The sequence below is a fragment of the Aotus nancymaae genome, unplaced genomic scaffold (assembly GCF_030222135.1).
Source record: "Aotus nancymaae isolate 86718 unplaced genomic scaffold, 86718_ANA_hifiasm-v0.15.2.pri h1tg000028l, whole genome shotgun sequence".
Lineage (NCBI taxonomy): Eukaryota > Metazoa > Chordata > Mammalia > Primates > Aotidae > Aotus > Aotus nancymaae.
Genome location: NW_026988441.1, coordinates 37369929 through 37391063, shown reverse-complemented (window position 1 = coordinate 37391063; position 21135 = coordinate 37369929). Strand labels below are relative to the sequence as shown.

At 45.2% G+C, this 21135-nt stretch overlaps 2 protein-coding genes across 2 annotated transcripts in view; both read left to right on the top strand.

Moving 5' to 3' along the window:
• Positions 1-454: 454 nt before the first annotated feature.
• On the top strand, positions 455-2993 carry LOC105705939 (methyl-CpG-binding domain protein 3-like 2B). The gene is made up of 3 exons (XM_012435895.3): positions 455-499; positions 2229-2806; positions 2880-2993. Exons 1-3 carry the CDS (start codon positions 455-457, stop codon positions 2899-2901), a joined length of 645 nt encoding a protein of 214 aa, XP_012291318.3. The 3' UTR covers positions 2902-2993.
• Positions 2994-9648: 6655 nt separating this feature from the next.
• The window catches only part of ZNF557 (zinc finger protein 557), a 30694-nt gene continuing 19207 nt past the window's right edge, over positions 9649-21135 (top strand). The window contains 3 exon segments of the mRNA XM_021676655.2: positions 9649-9756; positions 10274-10362; positions 10993-11122. Of these exon segments, the coding sequence (XP_021532330.2) occupies positions 9726-9756; positions 10274-10362; positions 10993-11122 (250 nt within the window). The 5' untranslated portion in view covers positions 9649-9725.

Here is a 21135-nt window from a genome sequence, read left to right as displayed (position 1 = left end):
CTGGCTGGGCTTTCTTTTCTTGAAGAACATTTAAACGGTCTTTAATTATTGTTACTAAATCAAATATGACATGAAAATTTATGTACATAGACAATTCCATCCCTATTTCTATAGAATGCTTTCAAAGATGTTTGAAAGAATGGGAGAAAAGGAAAACATATCTAAAATGCTGATATTAACTGCAAGTACCACCCTCCCCCAACAAAAACATATTAAATTATTTTCTACTAACACTCTATGTTGGTAACACCACATTGGATTCCATATAAGGATTTAGAAATGCCTCAAATCCAATGGGTGGAGACAGGGTGTTCCCTGTGGATTAGCCGCTAATTGCATTATCACTCCCTCCCTATATAAAAGGGGAGCCAGAGGCAGAAGTCACTGCATTTTCCAGCAAGCCAGGGGCTGTCTGCGTCTCAGGAGTGGTGTCAGCAGGAGAAACTCAACAGCCATGGGAGAGCCTGGGTCCAGATCTTTTCCAAGCCCACCTGTTCTGGTGCGTACCGGATCCTTACTGACCACAAGAATGTCCATTTGTGTCCTTTTTCTTCCTGTAAAACATCTTTACAGTTAGCAGGGAGTTGTTCTTAAAACTAGATGCTATGTGGTGGAAAGTTATACCCTAGGTGTTAATAATTGTTGAATAATATTTAAGGTATTCTCATTTTTCCCCATGAAGCTATATGGGGATAATAGCTCTGATTTTTTTTTTTTAATCCAACATCACTAGGAAGGGGAAGAAGTATTATTTAGCCTTGCACTTTTCAAATTGTCTCCCTCTCCAGAAAATTCTTGAACCAGAAATTGCTTGGTCCCTTTAAAAAAAATAGTTCTCTGGTAAATTTTCATGATTTTTCTAAACTCACTGTCACAATTCACTGTAGTGAATTTCTTTCTTTTCTGTTTCTCCCTTTCTCCTCCCTCCATCCTTCCCTGTCTCTCCCTTCTTGTTCGTTATGGAACTTAAATATATCTGATATTCTGTGCTGTTGGAAACAAATGCTCCGTGCTGCAAAGAAAAGCCAGCACTGAGACAAAGGATCTCTCAGCAAGGCAATCTTTACTTTCTGCAGAAAGGGTACCCTTTCTGGTCACCAAGCATCTGTTTCCAACAATCAGAAATTTGTTTTTAGTGTGCTTATTTTGTCTTCCTTTGCACCAAGATGAAAATCGACAGAACAGTGACTTGATGAATTTATTTCTGTATCAGGGGTTCTACTGCACAGCTTGGCACATCATAGGTGCCCTGTACCTAAAGGGACTAAATAATTTTCCCTCCATACTGAAACATGTTGGGTAGTGTAAAGAGTATCAATCTTTATGCCAGGACAACAGAAATGAAACGAGAAGGACAGAAATGAGGACTTTAAAATGAAAAGTGCACTGATGAGGTTTGCAGTTGAAACAGCTTCATGAGACCAGAGTCTTCCAATTTGAGATAGAGCAAGAATGGATTTCAAATCTTAAGGACTGCTTCATCATCTTTTGCGGCATGTCATCAAAACAGTCTCTCATTTTATAATTCTAGTTAATTGAGCTTATTAGAAATAGAAATAAACATGTTTCTGAGGTTTTTCTTCATGAGCAGGAGGAGTTCAGGTGAAGATGGGATCTGGGTGTGGCAGTGAGTATTTAAGGGTTGGCGAGTGCACAATTTATTTCTTTGGAGACTACGGAGTCAAGGAGCTGTGAAAATGATGTGTCCTGAAGCACATCAAAAAGAGATACAGAGAAATCTGAGGTCTTGGGTAACAGGGAACTCTGGGATCCCGATGTCCTGTTGGGGGTGGGTCAGGAGGCACCAGCATGTGTGTAGCTGACAGTGGCAGGGAAGAGAAGAGAGGGGTGTCCTCTGAGGAGGGTGAGTGGGAATACGGTCTGGAATTGGCCCTGGGTCATGACCTTGAGCTTTCATTCCTTGACTCACATCAGCCCAGTGAGGTCCCAGGACCCAGCGTCGATGCCTGGAGCCTCTGCCAGCAGCATCAGCATCACACAGAGAAATGCAGACACTTGGGTCCACCCTAGACTTCCCTGGGTTCAGATCCAGAGATCCGGGTTTAAGAAACCCTGCAGGTGCTGAGGATGGATGGTGTCATTTGAGACTCATTTCCCCAGAAAGAGAGGCTGGTGGGGAGATTGCACTGAGCTGAGAGAAGCCCCCAGAGCTGATCTTCTCCAGCTTCCATTTGGATGAAATTTCACATTTTCTTTTCTTTTGAAAGGGGAAGCTCAAAAGAAGCATGATACCCTGGGCCTTACAGAAGAAACGAGGTATTCACATGTCCAAGGCCCATCGGAGACGAGCTGCCAGGGCTGCCCTCCCCATGAGACTCACTAGCTGTATCTTCCAGAAGCCAGTGACAAGGATCAGGTCTCATCCTGACAACCAGGTCAGACACAAAAAAGGCGAGGAGCATCTGGAGAAGCCACGGCAGCTCTGTGCCTACCGGAGAATGCAGGCCCTGCCCCCCTGCAGCAGCCAAGGAGAAGGTTCTTCAAGTCCACTGGATTTGGACAGCGTCTTAAGTGTTCTTGTCCTGGGCATGGCTGGGGAATCTCTGGACAGAGTTCGTGCTGAGCTCACACACAGCCGGCCTGAGCCCACCCCTGGGCAGCTTCCAACTGGGGTAGGGGCTCCCCCAGGAGTGGGTTGTCAGCTCCCACCGCCCCTCTCTGGCCAATTGGTGACTCATGCAGATATCCGGAGACAGGCCCGGAAGGTGAAGAAAGCCAGGGAGAGACTGGCCAAGGCCTTGCAGACAGACAGACTGGCCAGGGAGGCAGATAGAAATGCTGAGGAGTAGATAAAGTGGAGGAGAAGGGGGTGGTCAGAAGCTGTGGGAATTGGCCCCAGTGTGGGGGGGGGTTGTCAGTGGAGACAGTCCTGGGTTTTAGGTCCCTATCTTTTAATGCCCATCCTCTTTGCTACTATGAATTGTCACACTTTCTCCTTCTCCACCTGTTCTTTATTAAAAGTATTTAAAGGCAACAGGTATAAGGAGTGGAAGGTTCTGTGGTGAGAACTCGGGTTTCCTGGGACAGAGAGGGAGACCTTTACATGTCATTGTACACCTCAATTTCAATTAGTTTTTATATTCTAATTTAATTTTTGGCTGGGTGCTGTGGCTTATGCCTGTAAGCCCAGCACTTTGGGAGGGTGAGGTGGGCATTTCATCAGTGGTCAGGCGTTTGGGACCAGCCTGGCCAATATGGTAAAACCCCATCTCTACTGAAAATACAAAAATTAGCCAGGAGTGGTGGCATGGCCCTGTAGTCCTAGTTAGTCAAGATGCTGGGCAGGAGACTCACTTGAACCTGGGAGGTGGAGATTGCAGTGAGCTGAGATTGCACCATTGCACTCCAACCTAGAGACAGAGCAAGACTGTATTTCAAAAAAAAAAAAAACAAACAAACAACAAAAAAAAGACACCTCTAATTTAATTTCAGATTAAATCCTTAAAAAATGAAATTAAATTATGTAATTTTAAATGAAACAAATAGAATACATAATTTAATAAAAAATTATTACATTTTCATTTTTAAATTTTCTTTTTTTGAAATTTTCAACTCATGGGTACATGTATATGTTTGTTATGTGGATATATTGGTTAATGGTGGCGGTTGGGTTTGTAGCTTATGGGTTACCCAAATATTGAACACTGTACCCAGTAGCTAAGTTTTCAACCAATGGGTAATTAAATTCAATTAACCTAGCCTGCAGGATTATTCAGTGTTTTGTCGTTACATTTTCTCCTTATAATATACATTCTCAAGGAGGAATTGATACGTATCCCAAGAGATTATTTTTTAATTAAACATTTTTACCCCATTTACTCTGATGTGCTTATCAGACATTTTGTGCCTGTATCAAAATATCTCATGTACTACATAAATATAGACACATACTATGTCCCTTCCAGCTGTTTCATTTTGAGTTCCTTTACCTCTTTCTCTTTCCCTGTCATTGACCAAAACATGGAATAGAATACTTCACAGCAATTATTTTATTCATATTCTGGTTAGGTAGAAGCTACTGGTTGTGTTCACCCTTGTTATAACCAAGGGATGGAAAGGGCCACACTCTGAGTTGGAATCATGAGTCCTTTATTGCCGCTGTTGGAGAGTCAGCTCATGCTCAAAATCTCTCGGCCCCAGTGAAGGGGTATGATTTCCCTTTTATATGCTGCTCAGGGTAATGGGGGCAAAGCAGAATTTTACAGAAGCAGAATAAGCAAGTTATGGGAGGAGGCGGGTAACTAGGAAGCAGGAGGCTCCCATGATCGTGGATTAACTAAGGAGGGTACACAGAAGCGGTTCTCACGATTGCTGGTTACCAAGCAGGGGCATCCAATACTTTCCGTACAATTAATCAAGGGGGTATTCACAATAGCAAGTGGGCTTGTCAAGCAGGATATGGTTACAACGGTTACATGTTTCTGTGGTTCTAAGTACAACATGACCCAGCACTGTGTGACCCAGGTATGCACTTGGGAGAAATGGCAGGAGGGGTGAGGCAGAGGTGAAGATGGAGTCTGTCAGGCTAACACAGGGTAGGTTAGCACACTCTAGCAGAGTTAGGGTGGCAGGAAGTGCCTATCGGGAAGCTACTGCACACCAGGCTGGGAGAGACAGCAAGACTGTCTCTAAATATATGTGTAATTTATATATAAATCATACATATAATACATCTTATACAATTATATCATTATTTATAATATATATTGTATATTTTTATATATAATGTACACTCTCAAAGTGCTTAAGTGAATTACTTAAGTGAAAAATTAAATAAATTATATATAATACACTCCCAAAGTGCTGAGATTACACACGTGAGCCACCTTGCCCAGTCGAGATTATTAACAATAGCCAGGATGGGGATAAAAGAGAAGGAACAGTGGATGCTGTGAGCCTCAACCCGGAGTCCTGTCAACGGCCAATGCTTCCATCCCCCAGCTGCTGGGAATATTGCCTGCTGACAGTTCACAGCTGTGTGCCTCACAGGAAATGTCAGAATTACAGGAGGCCAGGAGTTCCACAATGCAGTGAACTGCCCCATTCTAGAATACGACATTCTCAGGGGCATCCAGAGATCAGGTGTACGCCTGTAATCCCAGCACTTTGGGAGGCTGAGGCGGCCAGATCACCTCAGGTCGACAGTTAGAGACCAGCCTGACCAACATGGAGAAACCCCATCTCTACTAAAAATACAAACTTAGGCCCGGCGCAGTGGCTCACGCCTGTAATCCTAGCACTCTGGGAGGCCGAGGTGGGTGTATCACCTGAGGTCAGGAATTTGAGACCAGCCTGACAAACATGGTGAAACCCCGTCTCTACTAAAAATACAAAATTTAGCCGGGCGTTGTGACGTGAGCCTGTAATCCTAGCTACTCGGCAAGCTGATGCAGGGGAATCACTTAAACCCGAGAGCCGCAGCATTTTAGGGCGGGACCAGCTGGGGCCGGAAGGGGAGGTGCAACTGTGCCAGTCCGAGACCGGAAGCGGAAGCGCGGAAGAGTGTTGTGAGAAAAGCCTCGGTCGCTGCCCGTGGGATAGAGTCTTGATCTCCGCGAGTCGGCGTTTTGGGCCCGCCTGGAGGTGCTGGACTTGGTGGTCGGCAGGTGGGGGTTCGGGTCCGAGTCCAGAGAGGGGGCCTAGCCGCGGTCCCCGCGTCCGTCCCAGGAGCCGGGTTTGCACCCCTGAGACCTCGGGCTGTGCGCCCAGGTCAGCCCGAAGCTGCTGTTTCTTCCGGGGTCGTGGCCCCCGCGCCCCTGTCGCCCTCACCCAGGGCGATTCTGCGCCCCATGGCACTTTTGGCTCTAGTTGGAGACATTTCTGGAGGTCACAGAATGCGGGGTAGGAGGGACTGTGCTGCTGTAATCTAGAGGGTGGGGGCCAGGAATGCTAGCAGTGCAGCACCCTGCAGCGCGTAAAAGCAGCTGCCGCCTGCAAAGACTTTTCCAGCCCCAAATGTCGGTAGTGCCCAGGTTGGGAAACCCTGCTGGAGGGCATTCAGGTCTCTGCAGTCCTGAATACACTGTAGAAATTATTTACAATTCAGCTGAGTCACTTAGAAGGCTATAGTGACGAATTTAAAGCACCTGCAGTCACCATAAAATCTCCAGCCTCGTGAGTTAAGCAAGTCAAATGCAAACAGCTTTAAGCTCCTTGTTTCATTTTAGGGAGCAGATGGCTGGAGAGGAATCAGGTGAATTCAGGCGCAGCCGATAGCCTGGGTTCTTATTATTCTTTAAATCAGTTTTTTTAAGTGAATGGGGTGGCCTTTATGCAACAGCTGTATTACCCTCAATAAATACATTGTACTATATGTACATACTACTCCCTACAAAAGCCTCGTAAGCGATTTTTGTGCCCCCCCCCCCCGCTTTTTTTTTTTTCAGACAAGAAAAGTATCATTCAAGCTCGGATTTGTGTTGAAACCAGCCTCAGGATTCACCTATCTTCACTGATGCGTGGATTTCTGTAAGATCAGGTGAGTACCGTGTAGAACTTGCAGGTTACAAGACTCCACTGTGTAGAAAAACTGCGGGTGAGTTTTTCCTGTGCTCAGGTTGCAAACACAAGGAATTACTAAGAGTGAGCATATCTGTTTTTTTTTTTTAATTCAGAGTCTCACTGTTGCCCAGGCTGGAGTGCAGTGGTGCTATCTCAGCTCATTGCAACCTCCGCCTCTCAGGTTCAAGCAATTCTCCTGCCTCAGCTTCCCAAGTAGCTGGGATTACAGGTGCGCACCACCACACCCAGTTAACTTTTGTATTTTTAGTAGAGACGGGGTTTTGTCATGCTGGCCAGGCTGGTCTGGAACTCCTGACCTCAGGTGATCCACCTACCTCGGCCTCCCAAAATGTTGGGATTACAGGCGTGAGCCACCGAGCCTGGCCATAATGCAGATTTTCTTGAATGTCATAATACTAAACATTTCAGACTTTTACAGATGAGTACAAATATATCAACTTTTCACATGTATATGTGAATTTTGGGGGTGCTGTTGTTCTTCCAGCCACAGGGACCAGATAGCAGAGACACTTGGCAGCTGTGTTCATTGGAGGGTGGAGGCTGAGAGGCTGCAGGTGGGAACGGGGAAAGAGCCACGGATCTCTGCTTGGTTCCAAGTACCAGTGAACACCTGGCCTGTGGGGAATGGCTGTCTATTCAGTTCTCTTCCAGTCCTTTCCTCCCTGGAGATAGGGCGTATGGGGATCATCCAGTATAAATTCCCTGGGCAAGAGATCTAGAAGGAAGCCAGGGCCTGAATGCTGCATCTCAGTACAAATTTGAAGAGAGAATGAGTGGCCCTGCCTTCCATGAATAGCCACCACCACCCACCCCCTGCAACTCTGATTTATCTACCTGGCCCACATTCACTCTTAAAAATCCCTAAATCCAGATGCCAACCCCCCGCTCCCCACCCCACCCTTGGCTGCTTTCATCTTTGTGTACACACACACACACACACACACACACACACACGCACACACAGAGCCCTTTTCTCATAAAAAAGAAAACATTCCATATATACTGTTGGGTGCCTTATTTTTTTCCCCTTTAATTTACTGGGGATAATAACCTCTATTGATACCTAGAGATCTTATCTCTTTATTTTTTTGAGATGGAATTTCACTCTTGTTGCCCAGGCTGGATAGTGCTCTCTCAGCTCACTGCAACCTCTGCCTCCCAGGTTCAAGCAATTCTGCCTCAGCCTCCCGAGTAGCTGGGATTACAGGCATGCGCTACCACGCCCAGCTAATTTTTTGTATTTTTAGTGGAGACAGTGTTTCACCATGTTGGCCAGGTTGGTTTTTGAACTCCTGATGTCAGGTGATCCACCTGCCTCGGCCTCCAAAAGTGCTAGGATTACAGGCGTGAGCCACCACTCCCAGGCCTGTCTTTTTTTTTTTTTTTTTTTTGGATTATTTTCATGCTGGCCTCAGTTTCTTCGTTTCGTCCTCGGCGAAGGCCTGTCTTTTTTATTCTTATATTTTTTATTTTATTTTTTTGAGACAGAGTCTCGCTCTGTTGCCAGGCGCCAGGCTGGGGTGCAGTGGCGCGATCTTGGCTCACTAACCTCCGCCTCCTGGGCTCAAGCAATTCTTCTGCCTCAGCCTCCCGAGTAGCTGGGACTACAGATGCGCGCCACGACACCCAGCTAATTTTTATATTTTAGTAGAGACAGCGTTTCACTATGTTGGCCAGGATGGTCTCGATCTCTTGACCTCATGATCCGCCCGCCTCGGCCTCCCAAAGTGCTGGGATTATAGGCATGAGCCACCGCGCCCGGCAATTTTTTATTCTTTTCTTTTTTTTTTTAAATCAGATCTCATGAGATCTCTTTTTTAATGGCTACATTGACATTGTAAATAATGTCACAGTGAGTAATCTTACACGTCTTTTACTATTTATGTATCTTTCAGATCAATTCTTAGAAGTTTTAGGAATCTAGACAGTCTCTGATAGAAAATGGCTGGAGTTCTGCTGGGCTGGCATGACGGTGGAGGGTGGGGAGGAAGGGGAAATCAACTGAAATGAGGGGCAGCCACATCCAAGCTCGGTGAGCAGGAAATCAGGAGAGGGGTGACGGAGGCAGGGCACAGGGAGGAGAGGGGGTGACGGAGGCAGGGCACAGGCAGGAGAGGGGGTGACGGAGGCAGGGCACAGGCAGGAGAGGGGGTGACGGAGGCAGGGGACAGGCAGGAGAGGGTGATGGAGGCAGGGGACAGGCTGGAGAGGGTGACGGAGGCAGGGGACAGGCAGGAGAGGGTGACGGAGGCAGGAGACAGGCTGGAGAGGGTGACAGAGGCAGGGGATGGGCTGGAGAGGGTGACGGAGGCAGGGCACGGGCAGGAGGGGGTGACGGAGGCAGGGCACGGGCAGGAGAGGGGGTGACGGAGGCAGGGCACAGGCAGGAGAGGGGGTGACGGAGGCAGGGCACAGGCAGGAGAGAGAATGACGGAGGCAGGGCACAGGCAGGAGAGAGAATGACGGAGGCAGGGCACAGGCAGGAGAGGGGGTGATGGAGGCCTGCTTGTGGTCACAGGACACACGGTGAGAGAAAAATGAGTGAATGCAGTGGAAGTTGAGGAGGGAGGTTGGGTTCAGAGGGGAGTTTGTGAGCATTGTTCCAGATGGTGGGACAGTACCCGGCGATGATCGAGGCTGAGCGTACCTGTGGAAATGTGTGGCCAAGGGGTGTGAGGGCAGAGGGCTGCAGAGCTGAGGAACCCCTGAGACTCTGGGGGTCTCTGATGTCATGCGGGACCTGGGATTGGAGGTGGGAGGAGTGATGGAGGCAGGCACCAGAGTCCCCAGGGAAGGAGGGCATGGCAGGAAAACATTACTGACTGCACTCGGACAAGCGGAATGTGCTATGAGACTCCACGAAGCCTAGGTTCTCAAGGGGTATGGAGCCAGGGGCAGATTGGTCATTGTGTTGGGGACAGAGGAAGGCAAGTTTTGCCATTAGGTGGCCCTAAATTCATCTGCTCAGCAAAATAAAGGCTCAATGTGGAAGCCAGAACCTGTATTTGAAGAAGGACAGGAAGAATGAGCTGAGGAGGGCCTGTCCCCAGCAGCCCGAAAGGGAGGACGCTGTGGGGACCTGGAGTGTCCCATTTCTTCCAGAGCAGTGTCCTGAGGGTGCTTCGGGAAGAAGGGAGGCACGTCCTGCCTCCCGGCTGCCCTGTTGCTGTAGGAGTCACAGGATGGCGGCCCTTGTCCTACCCACCGCTGGTGGTGAGTCATGGGGTCTTAGCATTTCTCATAGTCCAGGACTGAAAGGCTCTGACCCTCAGCCTGGGACAGGAGGGGGCTGGGCAGAGCAGGTGAGGCGGGAGTGGAGCCCCAGGGCCCCAGAGAGCCTCCATGTCTGATCAGGCGGCTCTTGGGATTTGGGACTTAGGTGTTTGGGTGTCTGTGGATGTGACCTGTGTAGTGAATGTGCTGGAGCTTTTGAATTCTCCCTTCATTTCTTTCTGTGAACCTGATAAAAACACAGTGATGTCCTTGGAACCTGTTTCCTCATCTGTGAAGTGGGAATAATCTCTTCCCCAAGTGCAGTCAGACCTCGAGCCTCTTACCTTTTGTTGGTGAGACAGGGCTGTTTGGGTGTCTTAGGAGAGCTGTGGGTAGGTGTTTGCATGGGGTGTAGGTAGGCGCTGTGTGGGTATAGGAGGGGGATATGGTCAATCACAGGCAGATATGTGGGTGTTAAAGAAGCCTAAATCCCTGGGACTCATTTCTCCTCCTCCAGCTGCGTCTTCCCCATTCCCAGCCTCTCGGCAAAAAGGACACACAGAAGGCGGAGGGCTGGTTAATGAGCTCCTGACAAGCTGGCTACAGGTGAGTTGGATGCTTGTTTTCCCAAATCATTATTCCTTTAGCGAGAAGGTTGGATTTAATACCTCCCAGCAGCCTGGAGTCTCACAGCCAAACTCGATCCTCAGGCATCCCAGGATTTCCAGGCATCTGATGGAGGGCGAGGGCTGCCCAGAAAATGTCAGTGTGTGTGGACGGTTACTGCAGGTTCAGAGCTTTCTCCAGGGTCCCTAAGTACATCACATGCTCCTGAGAGTTTTAAGGGAAAGACAAGTAAAGGTGTGACAATGTTCTAAGCCCAAGCAATTTATAAAAGCCATACGGAAATCGTTCATTCACTTACCAAGTATTCCTCTGATTTCTGCCATGTCCCGGGCCCGTGCTCCCCTGGAGACTGAGAGAATAAGATCACAGGAGCCCCCAGTCTGAGAGAGAAAAGACAGTTGTTCTGGGGTACTGTGCATCAAACCTGAGGAGTGGCCTAAGGAGTCAAGCATTGAGGGCTGAGCCTGGAGTCAGGGAGAGGAGCTCAGAACCCCGCCCCACATCTCGCGCTCAGATTTCCCCAGCCCTGGCTCTGTTCTCCTGGGCCCTCTTCCTGTGCAGTTGGTGAGGGTGGTCCTCAGCTAAACTGTGATGTTTGCGATGCTTTAGGGGTTGGTGACCTTCGAGGATGTGGCCGTGGAGTTCACGCAGGAGGAGTGGGCGTTGCTGGACCCTGCCCAAAGGACACTGTACAGGAACGTGATGCTGGAGAATTTCTGGAACCTGTCCTCCTCACTGGGTAAGCCTGATGCCATTCCTGCAGTTATTTAATGACTCAGGAGGTAAGCCTTTTTTTTCTTTTTTTTAAATTGAGGTATCATTCACAGGACAGAAAAGTCACCATTTAAACTATTTTTTTTAAGTGTCCAATTCAGTGGCTTTTCATATGTTCACAATGTAGTACAACCACCAGCACTAATTACGGAGCATAGTTGTCACGCCAGAAATAAGCCCCATAGTCATTAAGTGGTCACTCCCCATTCCTCCCTCCTGAAAACCTTGGCAGCCACTAATCATTCTGTCTCTATGGGTGTCTCCTCTTTTTGTGGGGGTGATTTTTAGACAGTGTCTCCCGCCATCACCCAGGCTATAGTGCAGTGGTATGACCCTGAGTAGCTGGGACCACGGGTGTGCACCACCACGCCTAGCTAATTTGTGTATTTTTTTGTAGAGACAGGGTCTTGCTATGTTGCCCAGGCTGGTCTTGAATTTCTGGGCTCAGGCAATCCTCCTGCCTTAGCTTTCCAAAGTGCTGGTATTATAGCTGTGAGCCACCATGCCTGGCTCTATTCTTGACATTTTATATAAATGGGATCATACAAAATGTGGTCTTTCATGTCTCACTTTTTACTTAGCATAATGTTTTCTTTTTTTGAGACAGGGTTTTACTCTGTTGCCCCAGGCTGCAGTGCAATGGTGGGATCTTGGCTCACTGCAGCCTCTACCTCCCAGGTTCAGTCTGTTCTCCTGCCTCAGCCTACTGAATAGCTGGGACTACAGGCATGTGCCACTAGGCAAATTTTTGTAATTTTTTTTTTCTTTTTAAAAACATTTTTATTGATCCATAATATTTTACATATTTATGGAGTACTTGTGATATTTTGTTATATGCATAGAATGTGTGATGATCAAGTCAGGGCATTTCGGATATTCATTATGTGTTTATGATTTCTATGTATTGGGACATTTCAAGTCCTCTCTTCTACCTCCTTTGAAATATGCAATCCATTGTTAACTGTAGTCACCCGGCTCTGCTGTGAACATTAGAATATATTGCTTCTATCTAGCTGTATGTTTGTAGCCCTTAACAAACCTCTCTTCATTCCCCACACCACACCCTTCCCAGCCTCTGGTAACTATCATTCTACTCTCAGTTTCCATGAGATCAACTTTTTTAGTTCCCACGTGTGAGTAAGAACATGCAACAAGAATAAGAACATACGAGAAGGGCAGACAGATATTTATCTTTCCATGCCTGGCTTATTCATTTAATGACCCCCAGTTCCATTCATGTTGCCGCAAATGACAGAATTTCATTCTTTTTTATGGCTGAATAGTATTCTGTTGTGTATATTTAGCACATTTTTTTTAATCCATTTATCTGGTGATGGATGCTCAGGTTGATTCCATATCTTTGCTATTGTGAATAGTGCTGCAATAAAAGTAATGCACTAATGCATTATTTTTACTTTCTCCCTGCTTTTCTGGTTTGTGGGGCTGTCACTTAGGAAGAAGAATGGGAGTGCAGATATCTCTTTGATATACTAATTTCCTTTGAAAAAGACATTTTTTTTTTTTTTTTTGAGACAGAGTCTCACTCTGTTGCCCAAGCTGGAGTACAGTGGTGCAGTCTCAGCTCACTGTAACCTCTGCCTCTCAGGCTCAAGTGATTCTCCTGCCGCAGCCTCCTGAGTAGCTGGGATTACTAGGCAGGCAAAACCACACCCAGCTAATTTTTTTGTATTTTCTGTAGAGATGGGGTTTTTCCATGTGGCCCAGACTGGTCTTGAATTCCTGAGCTAAGGGAATCCGCCCCCCTCAGCCTCCCTAAGTGCTAGGATTACAGGTGTGAGTCACTGCTCCCAGCCTGAACATTATGTTATTAAGTGAGCTCTAGAGTCTGGTGGGTTCTGAACCGGATGAGATATTACCTAGAACTGGCAAACTTAGGGCAAATTTGAGAGAGTCTTCCTATAATGAATAATATCAGTTTTTGAATTCCATTTTTTCACTCTGGTTATAGAATAGCCCCAGTTTTTATTTATGGAAAGCTACACCCATATACTTTACTATGGTCTAGCCTATCTTCTATTGGGCTAAATTCTTTTTTTTTTTTTAATTGCATTTTAGGTTTTGGGGTACATGTGAAGAACATGCAAGATTTTGCATAGGTACACATGTGGCAGTGTGATTTGCTGCCTTCCTCCCCTTCACCTATATCTGGCATTTCTCCCTGTGTTATCTCTCCCCAACTCCCCACCCCCTGCTGTCCCTCCCCTATTTCTCCCCAACAGACCCCAGTGTGTAGTGCTCCCCTCCCTGTGTCCATGTGTTCTCATTGTTCAACACCCGCCTCTGAGTGAGAACATGCGGTGTTTGATTTTGCGTTCTTGTGTCAGTTTGCTGAGAATGATGGTTTCCAGGTTCATCCATGTCCCTACAAAGGACACAAACTCATCATTTTTTATGGCTGCATAATATTCCATGGTGTGTATGTGCCTCATTTTCCCTGTCCAGTCTATCATCGATGGGCATTTGGGTTGGTTCCAGGTCTTTGCTATTGTAAACTGTGCTGCAATGAACATTCGTGTGCATGTGTCCTTATAGTAGAATGATTTATAATCCTTTGGATATATACCCAGTAATGGGATTGCTGGGTCAAATGGAATTTCTATTTCTAGGTCCTTGAGGAATCGCCACACCATCTTCCACAATGGTTGAACTAATTTACACTCCCACCAACAGTGTAAAAGTGTTCCTATTTCTCCACATCCTCTCCAGCATCTGTTGTCTCCAGATTTTTTAATGATCGCCATTCTAACTGGCGTGAGATGGTATCTCAATGTAGTTTTGATTTGCATTTCTCTAATGACCAGTGATGATGAGCATTTTTTCACATTTGTTGGCCTTATGTATGTCTTCTTTTGTAAAGTGTCTGTTCATATCCTTCACCCACTTTTGAATGGGCTTGTTTTTTTCTTGTAAATTTGTTTTAGTTCTTTGTAAATTCTGGATATCAGCCCTTTGTCAGATGGGTAAACTGCAAAAAGTTTTTCCCATTCCATTGGTTGCCGATTCACTCTAATGACTGTTTCTTTTGCCGTGCAGAAGCTGTGGAGTTTGATTAGGTCCCATTTGTCTATTTTGGCTTTTGTTGCCAGTGCTTTTGGTGTTTTGGTCATGAAGTCCTTGCCTACACCTATGTCCTGAATGGTTTTGCCTAGATTTTCTTCTAGGGTTTTTATGGTGTTAGGTCTTATGTTTAAGTCTTTAATCCATCTGGAGTTAATTTTAGTGTAAGGTGTCAGGAAGGGGTCCAGTTTCTGCTTTAGGAAAACTGTTTAGGAAAACTGTTAGCCAGTTTTCCTAACACCATTTATTAAACAGGGAATCCTTTCCCCATTGCTTGCTTTGGTCAGGTTTGTCAAAGATTGGATGGTTGTAAATATGTTGTGTTGCCTCTGAGGCCTCTGTTCTGTTCCATTGGTCTATATCTCTGTTTTGGTACCAGTACCATGATGTTTTGGTTACTGTAGCCTTTTAGTATAGTTTGAAGTCCGGTAGTGTGATGCCTCCCGCTTTGTTCTTTTTGCTTAGAATTGACTTGGCTATGTGGGCTTTCTTTTGGTTCCATATAAAGTTTAAGGTGGTTTTTCTAGTTCTGTGAAGAAGGTCATTGGTAGCTTGATGGGGATAGCATTGAATCTGTAAATTACTTTGGGCAGTATGGCCATTTTCATGATACTGATTCTTCCTAACCATGAATATGGAATGTTTCTCCATCTGTTTGTGTCTTCTTTTATTTCGTTGAGCAGTGGTTTGTAGTTCTCCTTGAAGAGGTTCTTTACATTGTTAGTTGTATTCTTAGGTATTTTATTCTCTTTGTAGCAATTGTGAATGGCAGTTCGTTCTTGATTTGGCTGTCTTAAAGTCTGTTATTGGTGTATAGGAATGCTTGTGATTTTTGCACATTGATTCTGTATCCTGAGACGTTGCTGAAGTTGCTTATCAGTTTCAGGAGATTTTGGGCTGAGACGATGGGGTCTTCTAGATATACAATCATGTCATCTGCAAATAGAGACAATTTGACTTCCTCCTTTCCTATTTGAATAGCCTTTATTTCTTTTTCTTGCCTGATTGCTCTGGCTAGAACTTCCAGTACTATATTGAATAGGAGTGGTGAGAGAGGGCATCCTTGTCTAGTGCCAGATTTCAAAGAGAATGCTTCCAGTTTTTGCCCATTCAATATGATATTGGCTGTTGGTTTGTCGTAAATAGCTTTTATTATTTTGAGATACATTCCATCAGTACCTAGTTTATTGAGGGTTTTTAGCATAAAGGGCTGTTGAATTTTATCAAAGGCCTTCTCTGCATCAATTGAGATAATCATGTGGCTTTTGTCTTTGGTTCTGTTTATGTGGTGAATTACGTTTGTAGACTTGCGTATGTTGAACCAGCTTTGCATCCCAGGGATGAATCCTACTTGATCATGGTGGATAAGCTTTTTGATGTGCTGTTGCAATGGGTTTGCCAGTATTTTATTGCAGATGTTTGGATATATATCTATGTTCGTCATGGATATTGGTCTGAAGTTTTCTTTTCTTGTTGAGTCTCTGCTGGGTTTTGGTATCAGGATGATGTTGGTCTCATAAAATGATTTGGGAAGGATTCCCTCTTTTTGGATTATTTGGAATAGTTTCAGAAGGAATGGTACCAGCTCCTCTTTGTATGTCTGGTAGAATTCGGCTGTGAAGCCATCTGGTCCTGGGCTTTTTTTGGGTGGTAGGCTCTTAATTGCTGCCTCAACTGCAGACCTTGTTATTGGTCTATTCAGGTTTCAACTTCTTCCTGGTTTAGGCTTGGGAGGAAGCAAGTGTCCAGGAATTTATTCATTTCTTCCAGTTTATGTGCGTAGATTTGTTTGTAATAATCTCTGATGATGGTTTGAATTTTTATGGAATCTGTGGTGATAGCCCCTTTATTGTTTTTTATTGCATCTATTTGATTATTCTCTCTTTTCTTTTTTATTAATCTGGCTAGTGGTCTGTCTATTTTGTTAATCTTTTCGAAAAACCAGCTCCTGGATTTATTGATTTTTTTTGAAGTTTTGTTTGTGTCTCTGTCTCCTTCATTTCTGCTCTGATCTTAGTTATTTCTTGTCTTCTGCTAGGTTTTGAGTTTTTTTGATCTTGCTCCTCTAGCTCTTTCAATTTTGACGATAGGGTGTCAATTTTAGATCTCTCCTGGCTTCTCATGTGGGCACTTATTGCTATATATTTTCCTCTAGAGACTGCTTTAAATGTGTCCCAGAGATTCTGGTATGTTGTGTCTTCATTCTCATTGGTTTCGAAGAACATCTTTATTTCTGCCTTCATTTCATTGTTTATCCAGTCAACATTCAAGAGCCAGTTGTTCAGTTTCTATGAAGCTCTGCGGTTCTGAGTTAAGTTTCTGAATTCTGTGTTCTAACTTGATTGCACTGTGGTCTGAGAGACTGTTTGTTATGATTTCCGTTCTTTTGCATTTGCTGAGGAGTGATTTACTTCCAGTTATGTGGTCAGTCTTAGAGTAGGTGTGCTGTGGTGCTGAGAAGAATGTATATTCTGTGGATTTGGGGTGGAAAATTCTGTAAATGTCTATTAGGTTTGCTTGTTCTAGGTCTGAGTTCAAGTCCTGGATATCCTTGTTAATTTTCTGTCTGGTTGATCTGTCTAATATTGACAATGGGGTGTTAAAGTCTCCCACTATTATTGTGTGGGAGTCTAAGTCTCTTTCTAAGTCATTAAGAACTTGCCTTATGTATCTGGGTGCTCCTGTTTTGGGTGCGTATATATTTAGGATCATTAGCTCTTCTCATTGCATTGATCCTTTTACCGTTATGTAATGTCATTCTTTGTCTTTTTTGATCTTTGTTGCTTTAAAGTCTATTTTATCAGAGACAAGAATTGCAACTCCTGCTTTTTTTTGCTCTCCATTTGCTTGGTAAATCTTCCTCCATCCCTTTATTTTGAGCCTTTGTGTATCCTTGCATGTGAGATGAGTTTCCCATCAGCACACTGATGGGTTTTGGCTTTTTATCCAATTTGCCAGTCTGTGTCTTTTGATTAGTGCATTTAGTCCATTTACATTTAGGGTTAATATTGTTATGTGTGAATTTGATACTGCCATTTTGATGCTAGCTGGCTGTTTTGCCCGTTAGTTGATGCAGATTCTTCATTGTGTTGATGCTCTTTGCCATTTGGTATGTTTTTGGAGTGGCTGCTACTGGTTGTTCCTTTCTGTGTGTAGTGCCTCTTTCAGGAGCTCTTGTAAAGCAGGCCTGATGGTGACGAAATCTCTGAGTACTTGCTTGTTCGCAAAGGATTTTATTTTTCCTTCACTTATGAAGTTTAGTTTGGCTGGATATGAAATTCTGGGTTGAAAGTTCTTTTCTTTAAGGATGTTGAATATCGGCCCCCACTCTCTTCTGGCTTGTAGGGTTTCTGCTGAGAGATCTGCTGTGAGTCTGATGGGCTTCCCTTTGTGGGTAACCCGACCTTTCTCTCTGGCTGCCCTTAGCATTTTCTCCATTTCAACCCTGGTGAATCTGACAATTATGTGCCTTGGGGTTGCTCTTCTTGAGGAATATCTTTGTGGTGGTCTCTGTATTTCCTGGACTTGAATATTGGCCTCCCTTGCTAGGTTGGGGAAGTTTTCCTGGATAATATCCTGAAGAGTATTTTCCAGCTTGGATTCATTCTGTTCGTCACATTCAGGTACACCTATCAAACATAGATTAGGTCTTTTCACATAGTCCCATATTTCTTGGAGACTTTGTTCATTCCTTTTTACCCTTTTTTCTCTAATCTTGTCTTCTCGTTTTATTTCATTGAGTTGATCTTCAACCTCTGATATCCTTTCTTCTGTTTGGTCAGTTCGGCTGTTGAAACTTGTGCATGTTTTGTGAAGTTTTCTCGTGTTACGTTTTTCAGCTCCATCAATTCACTTATATTCCTCTCTAAGTTGACCGTTCTCATTAGCATTTCGTCAGATCTTTTTTCAACGTTCTTAGTTTCTTTGCATTGGGTTAGAACATGTTCTTTTGGCTCACAGAAGTTTCTTATTACCCACCTTCTGAAGCCTGATTCTGTCATTTCATCACACTCATTCTCCATCCAGCCTTGTTCCCTTGCTGGTGAGGAGTTGGGATCCCTTGTAGGAGGAGAAGTGTTCTGGTTTTGGGTGTTTTCATCATTTTTGCACTGGTTTCTTCCCATCTTTGTGGATTTATCCACCTGTCGCCTTTGTAGTTGCTGACTTTCAGATTGGGTCTCTGAGTGGACATTCAGTTTGTTGATGATGAAGTTATTTCTGTTTCTTAGTTTTCCTTCTAACAGTCTGGCCCCTCTGCTGTAGTACTGCTGAGGTCCACTCCAGGCCCTGCTTGCCTGGGGATCACCTGCAGCAGCTGCAGAACAGTAAGGGTTGCTACCAGTTTCTTCTTCTGCTATCTTTGTCCCAGAAGGATACCCACCAAATGTCAGTCTGATCTCTCCTTTATGAGGTGACTCTTTGGATATATGGGGGTCAGGAAGCTGCTTGAGGAGACAGTCTGTCCTTTATAGGAGCTCAAGTGCTGAGCTGTGAGCTCTGTTGTTCATTCAGAGCTGCTGGGCAGGTGTGTTTAAGTCTGCTGCAGCAGAACTCTTAAACCCCTTTTTTTCCCCTAGGTGTTCTGTCCCAGGGAGTTAGGGCTTCATTTATGAGTTTCCATTGTGCTGCTGCTTTTTTTTTCAGGGCTGCCCTGCCCAGCAAGGAGGCAGCCTAGTTACTGTCTGCCTGCAGAGGCTTTGCTGAGCTGCTGTGGGCTCCACCCAGCTGCCGTGTGAACTTCCCTGCAGTCCTGTTTATATTGGTGTAGTTAGAACTGCCTTGGCAATGGTGGCCCACCCCTGTAATGGCGGACTCTCTCTGTAATGGTGGGTTGCCTCGGCAACGGCAGGCTGCCTCAGCAATGGCGGACTACCTCCATAGTGGTGGAGTGCCTCAGTAATGGTGGACACCCCTCCCCCAGAGAGCTGGACCGTCCCGGGTTCAGCTGTGCTTGCTTTGAAACTCTCAACCCAGAGCATTTCCAATTGCTGTTTTTGTTTTTTTTTGTGTGGGGGTGGGACCAGCCGAGCCTGATCACCTGGCTCCCTGCCTCAGAGCCTTTTTTTTTTTAGTTGAACGGTGGACTCTTTCCCAGGTGTTCCAGTTGCCTGTTGAAAAGGCACCGGGATCTGTGTGATTTCCTGTGCAGCGACCCACTGTGCCGGCTGAAACAGCGGCGCTGAGATTCCTGGTGCTTTTTTGCCCAGGAATCTCCTGGCCTGGCTCCCTGTTTTAGTCCCCTTTTTAATCAGATGAATGGGTCTCTGCCTTCCCAGAGCTCCACTCGTCAGCTAAAAGGGCACCCAGACCAGTGTATTTTTTATGGAGAACCGCTGCACCGGGGCGCCGGCAAAACAGCTGCACCGGCCAAAACAGCCACGCTGGTGACCCGTGGGGCTCCTCCACCTGGGAATCTCCTGGTGTGTGGGCAATAAAAATCCGCCTGGAAATGTTGCGTCCACTCACCCTCTGCACTTTCACTGGGAGCTGCAATCCTGAGCTGCTCCTAATCAGCCATCTTGGATCATCCCCCGTTAAATTTTTGTATTTTTAATAGAGGCGGGGTTTCACCATGCTGGCCAGGCTGATGGTCTTCAACTCCTGGCCACCCACCTTGGCCTCCCAAAGTGCTGGGATTACAGGTGTGAGCCACCACGCCTGGCCGATGTTCTTAAAGTATAACCATGTTGTAGCAGATATCTGAACTTCATTCTTTATGTGGTTGAATATTGCATTATGTGAATGTACCACTTTTTATGTATCAGTTCATCAGCTGATGGAAATTTGGCCTGTTCTCACCTTTTGGCTCTTGTGGGTAGTGTGCTATGAACATTCATGTACAAGATGTTGCTTGAACACCAGTTTTCTCTTGGGTATATACCTAGGAGTGGAATATTCTGTGGTAATTCTGTTTGATGTGTTGAGGAGCCTCCACACTTTTCCACACCTGCTGTACCATTTTACTTTCTACCAGCAGTGTAAGAGACCAGCAGTGTATTACAGTTTCTCTGCATCCTTACCAACATTTCTCTCTTCCATTAAAAAAAAAAATTATAGCCATTCTTGTGGGTGTCATCTCATTGTGGTTTTCATTTCCTTTTTTTTTTTTTTTTTGAGATGGAGTGACTCTGTTGTCCAGGCTGGAAAGCAGTGGCACAATCTCAGCTCACTGCAACCTCCACCTTCCTGGTTCAAGCGATTCTCCTGCCTCCCAAGTAGCTAGGATTACAGGCATGCACCACTACACCAGGCTAATTTTTGTATTTTTAGTAGAGACAGGTTTCACCACGTTGGCCAGGCAGGTCTCAAACTCCTGACCTCAGGTGATCCTCCCATCTCAGCCTCCCAAAATGCTGAGATTACAGACATGAGCCACCACACCTGGCTGTGGTTTTTAATTTCTATTTCCCTAAAAAAATGATGAGATTGGCCATCTTTCCTTGTGCCTGTTGGCCATTTACACATCTATTTTGGAGAAATGTTCATTCAAATCCTTTTTCCGTTTGGGGGGCATTGTTTGCCTTTTTGTTATTGAGTTGTAAGAGTTCTTTATATGTTCTCAACACTAGACCCTTATCAAATATTATTTATCATTTTCCAATACCTCCTCCCATTCAGTGGATTGCCTTTTTACTGTCTTGAATGATAGTTTTGCAAGAGATAGAATTCTTGGTTGATCTTTCAGTACTTGGAGTATGTCATCCCACTGGCTTGTGGCCTCCATGGTTTTTGATGAGAAATCGGCTTTTAATCTTGTACATGATGACTTATTTTGCCCTTGCTATTTTTTCAGGATAATCTCTTTGTCTTTGGTTTTTAACAGGTTAATTTTAAGGTATCTCAGTATGAGTTTTTTGAGTGTATCCTATTTGGAGATCATTGAGCTGCTTGGGTGTATAC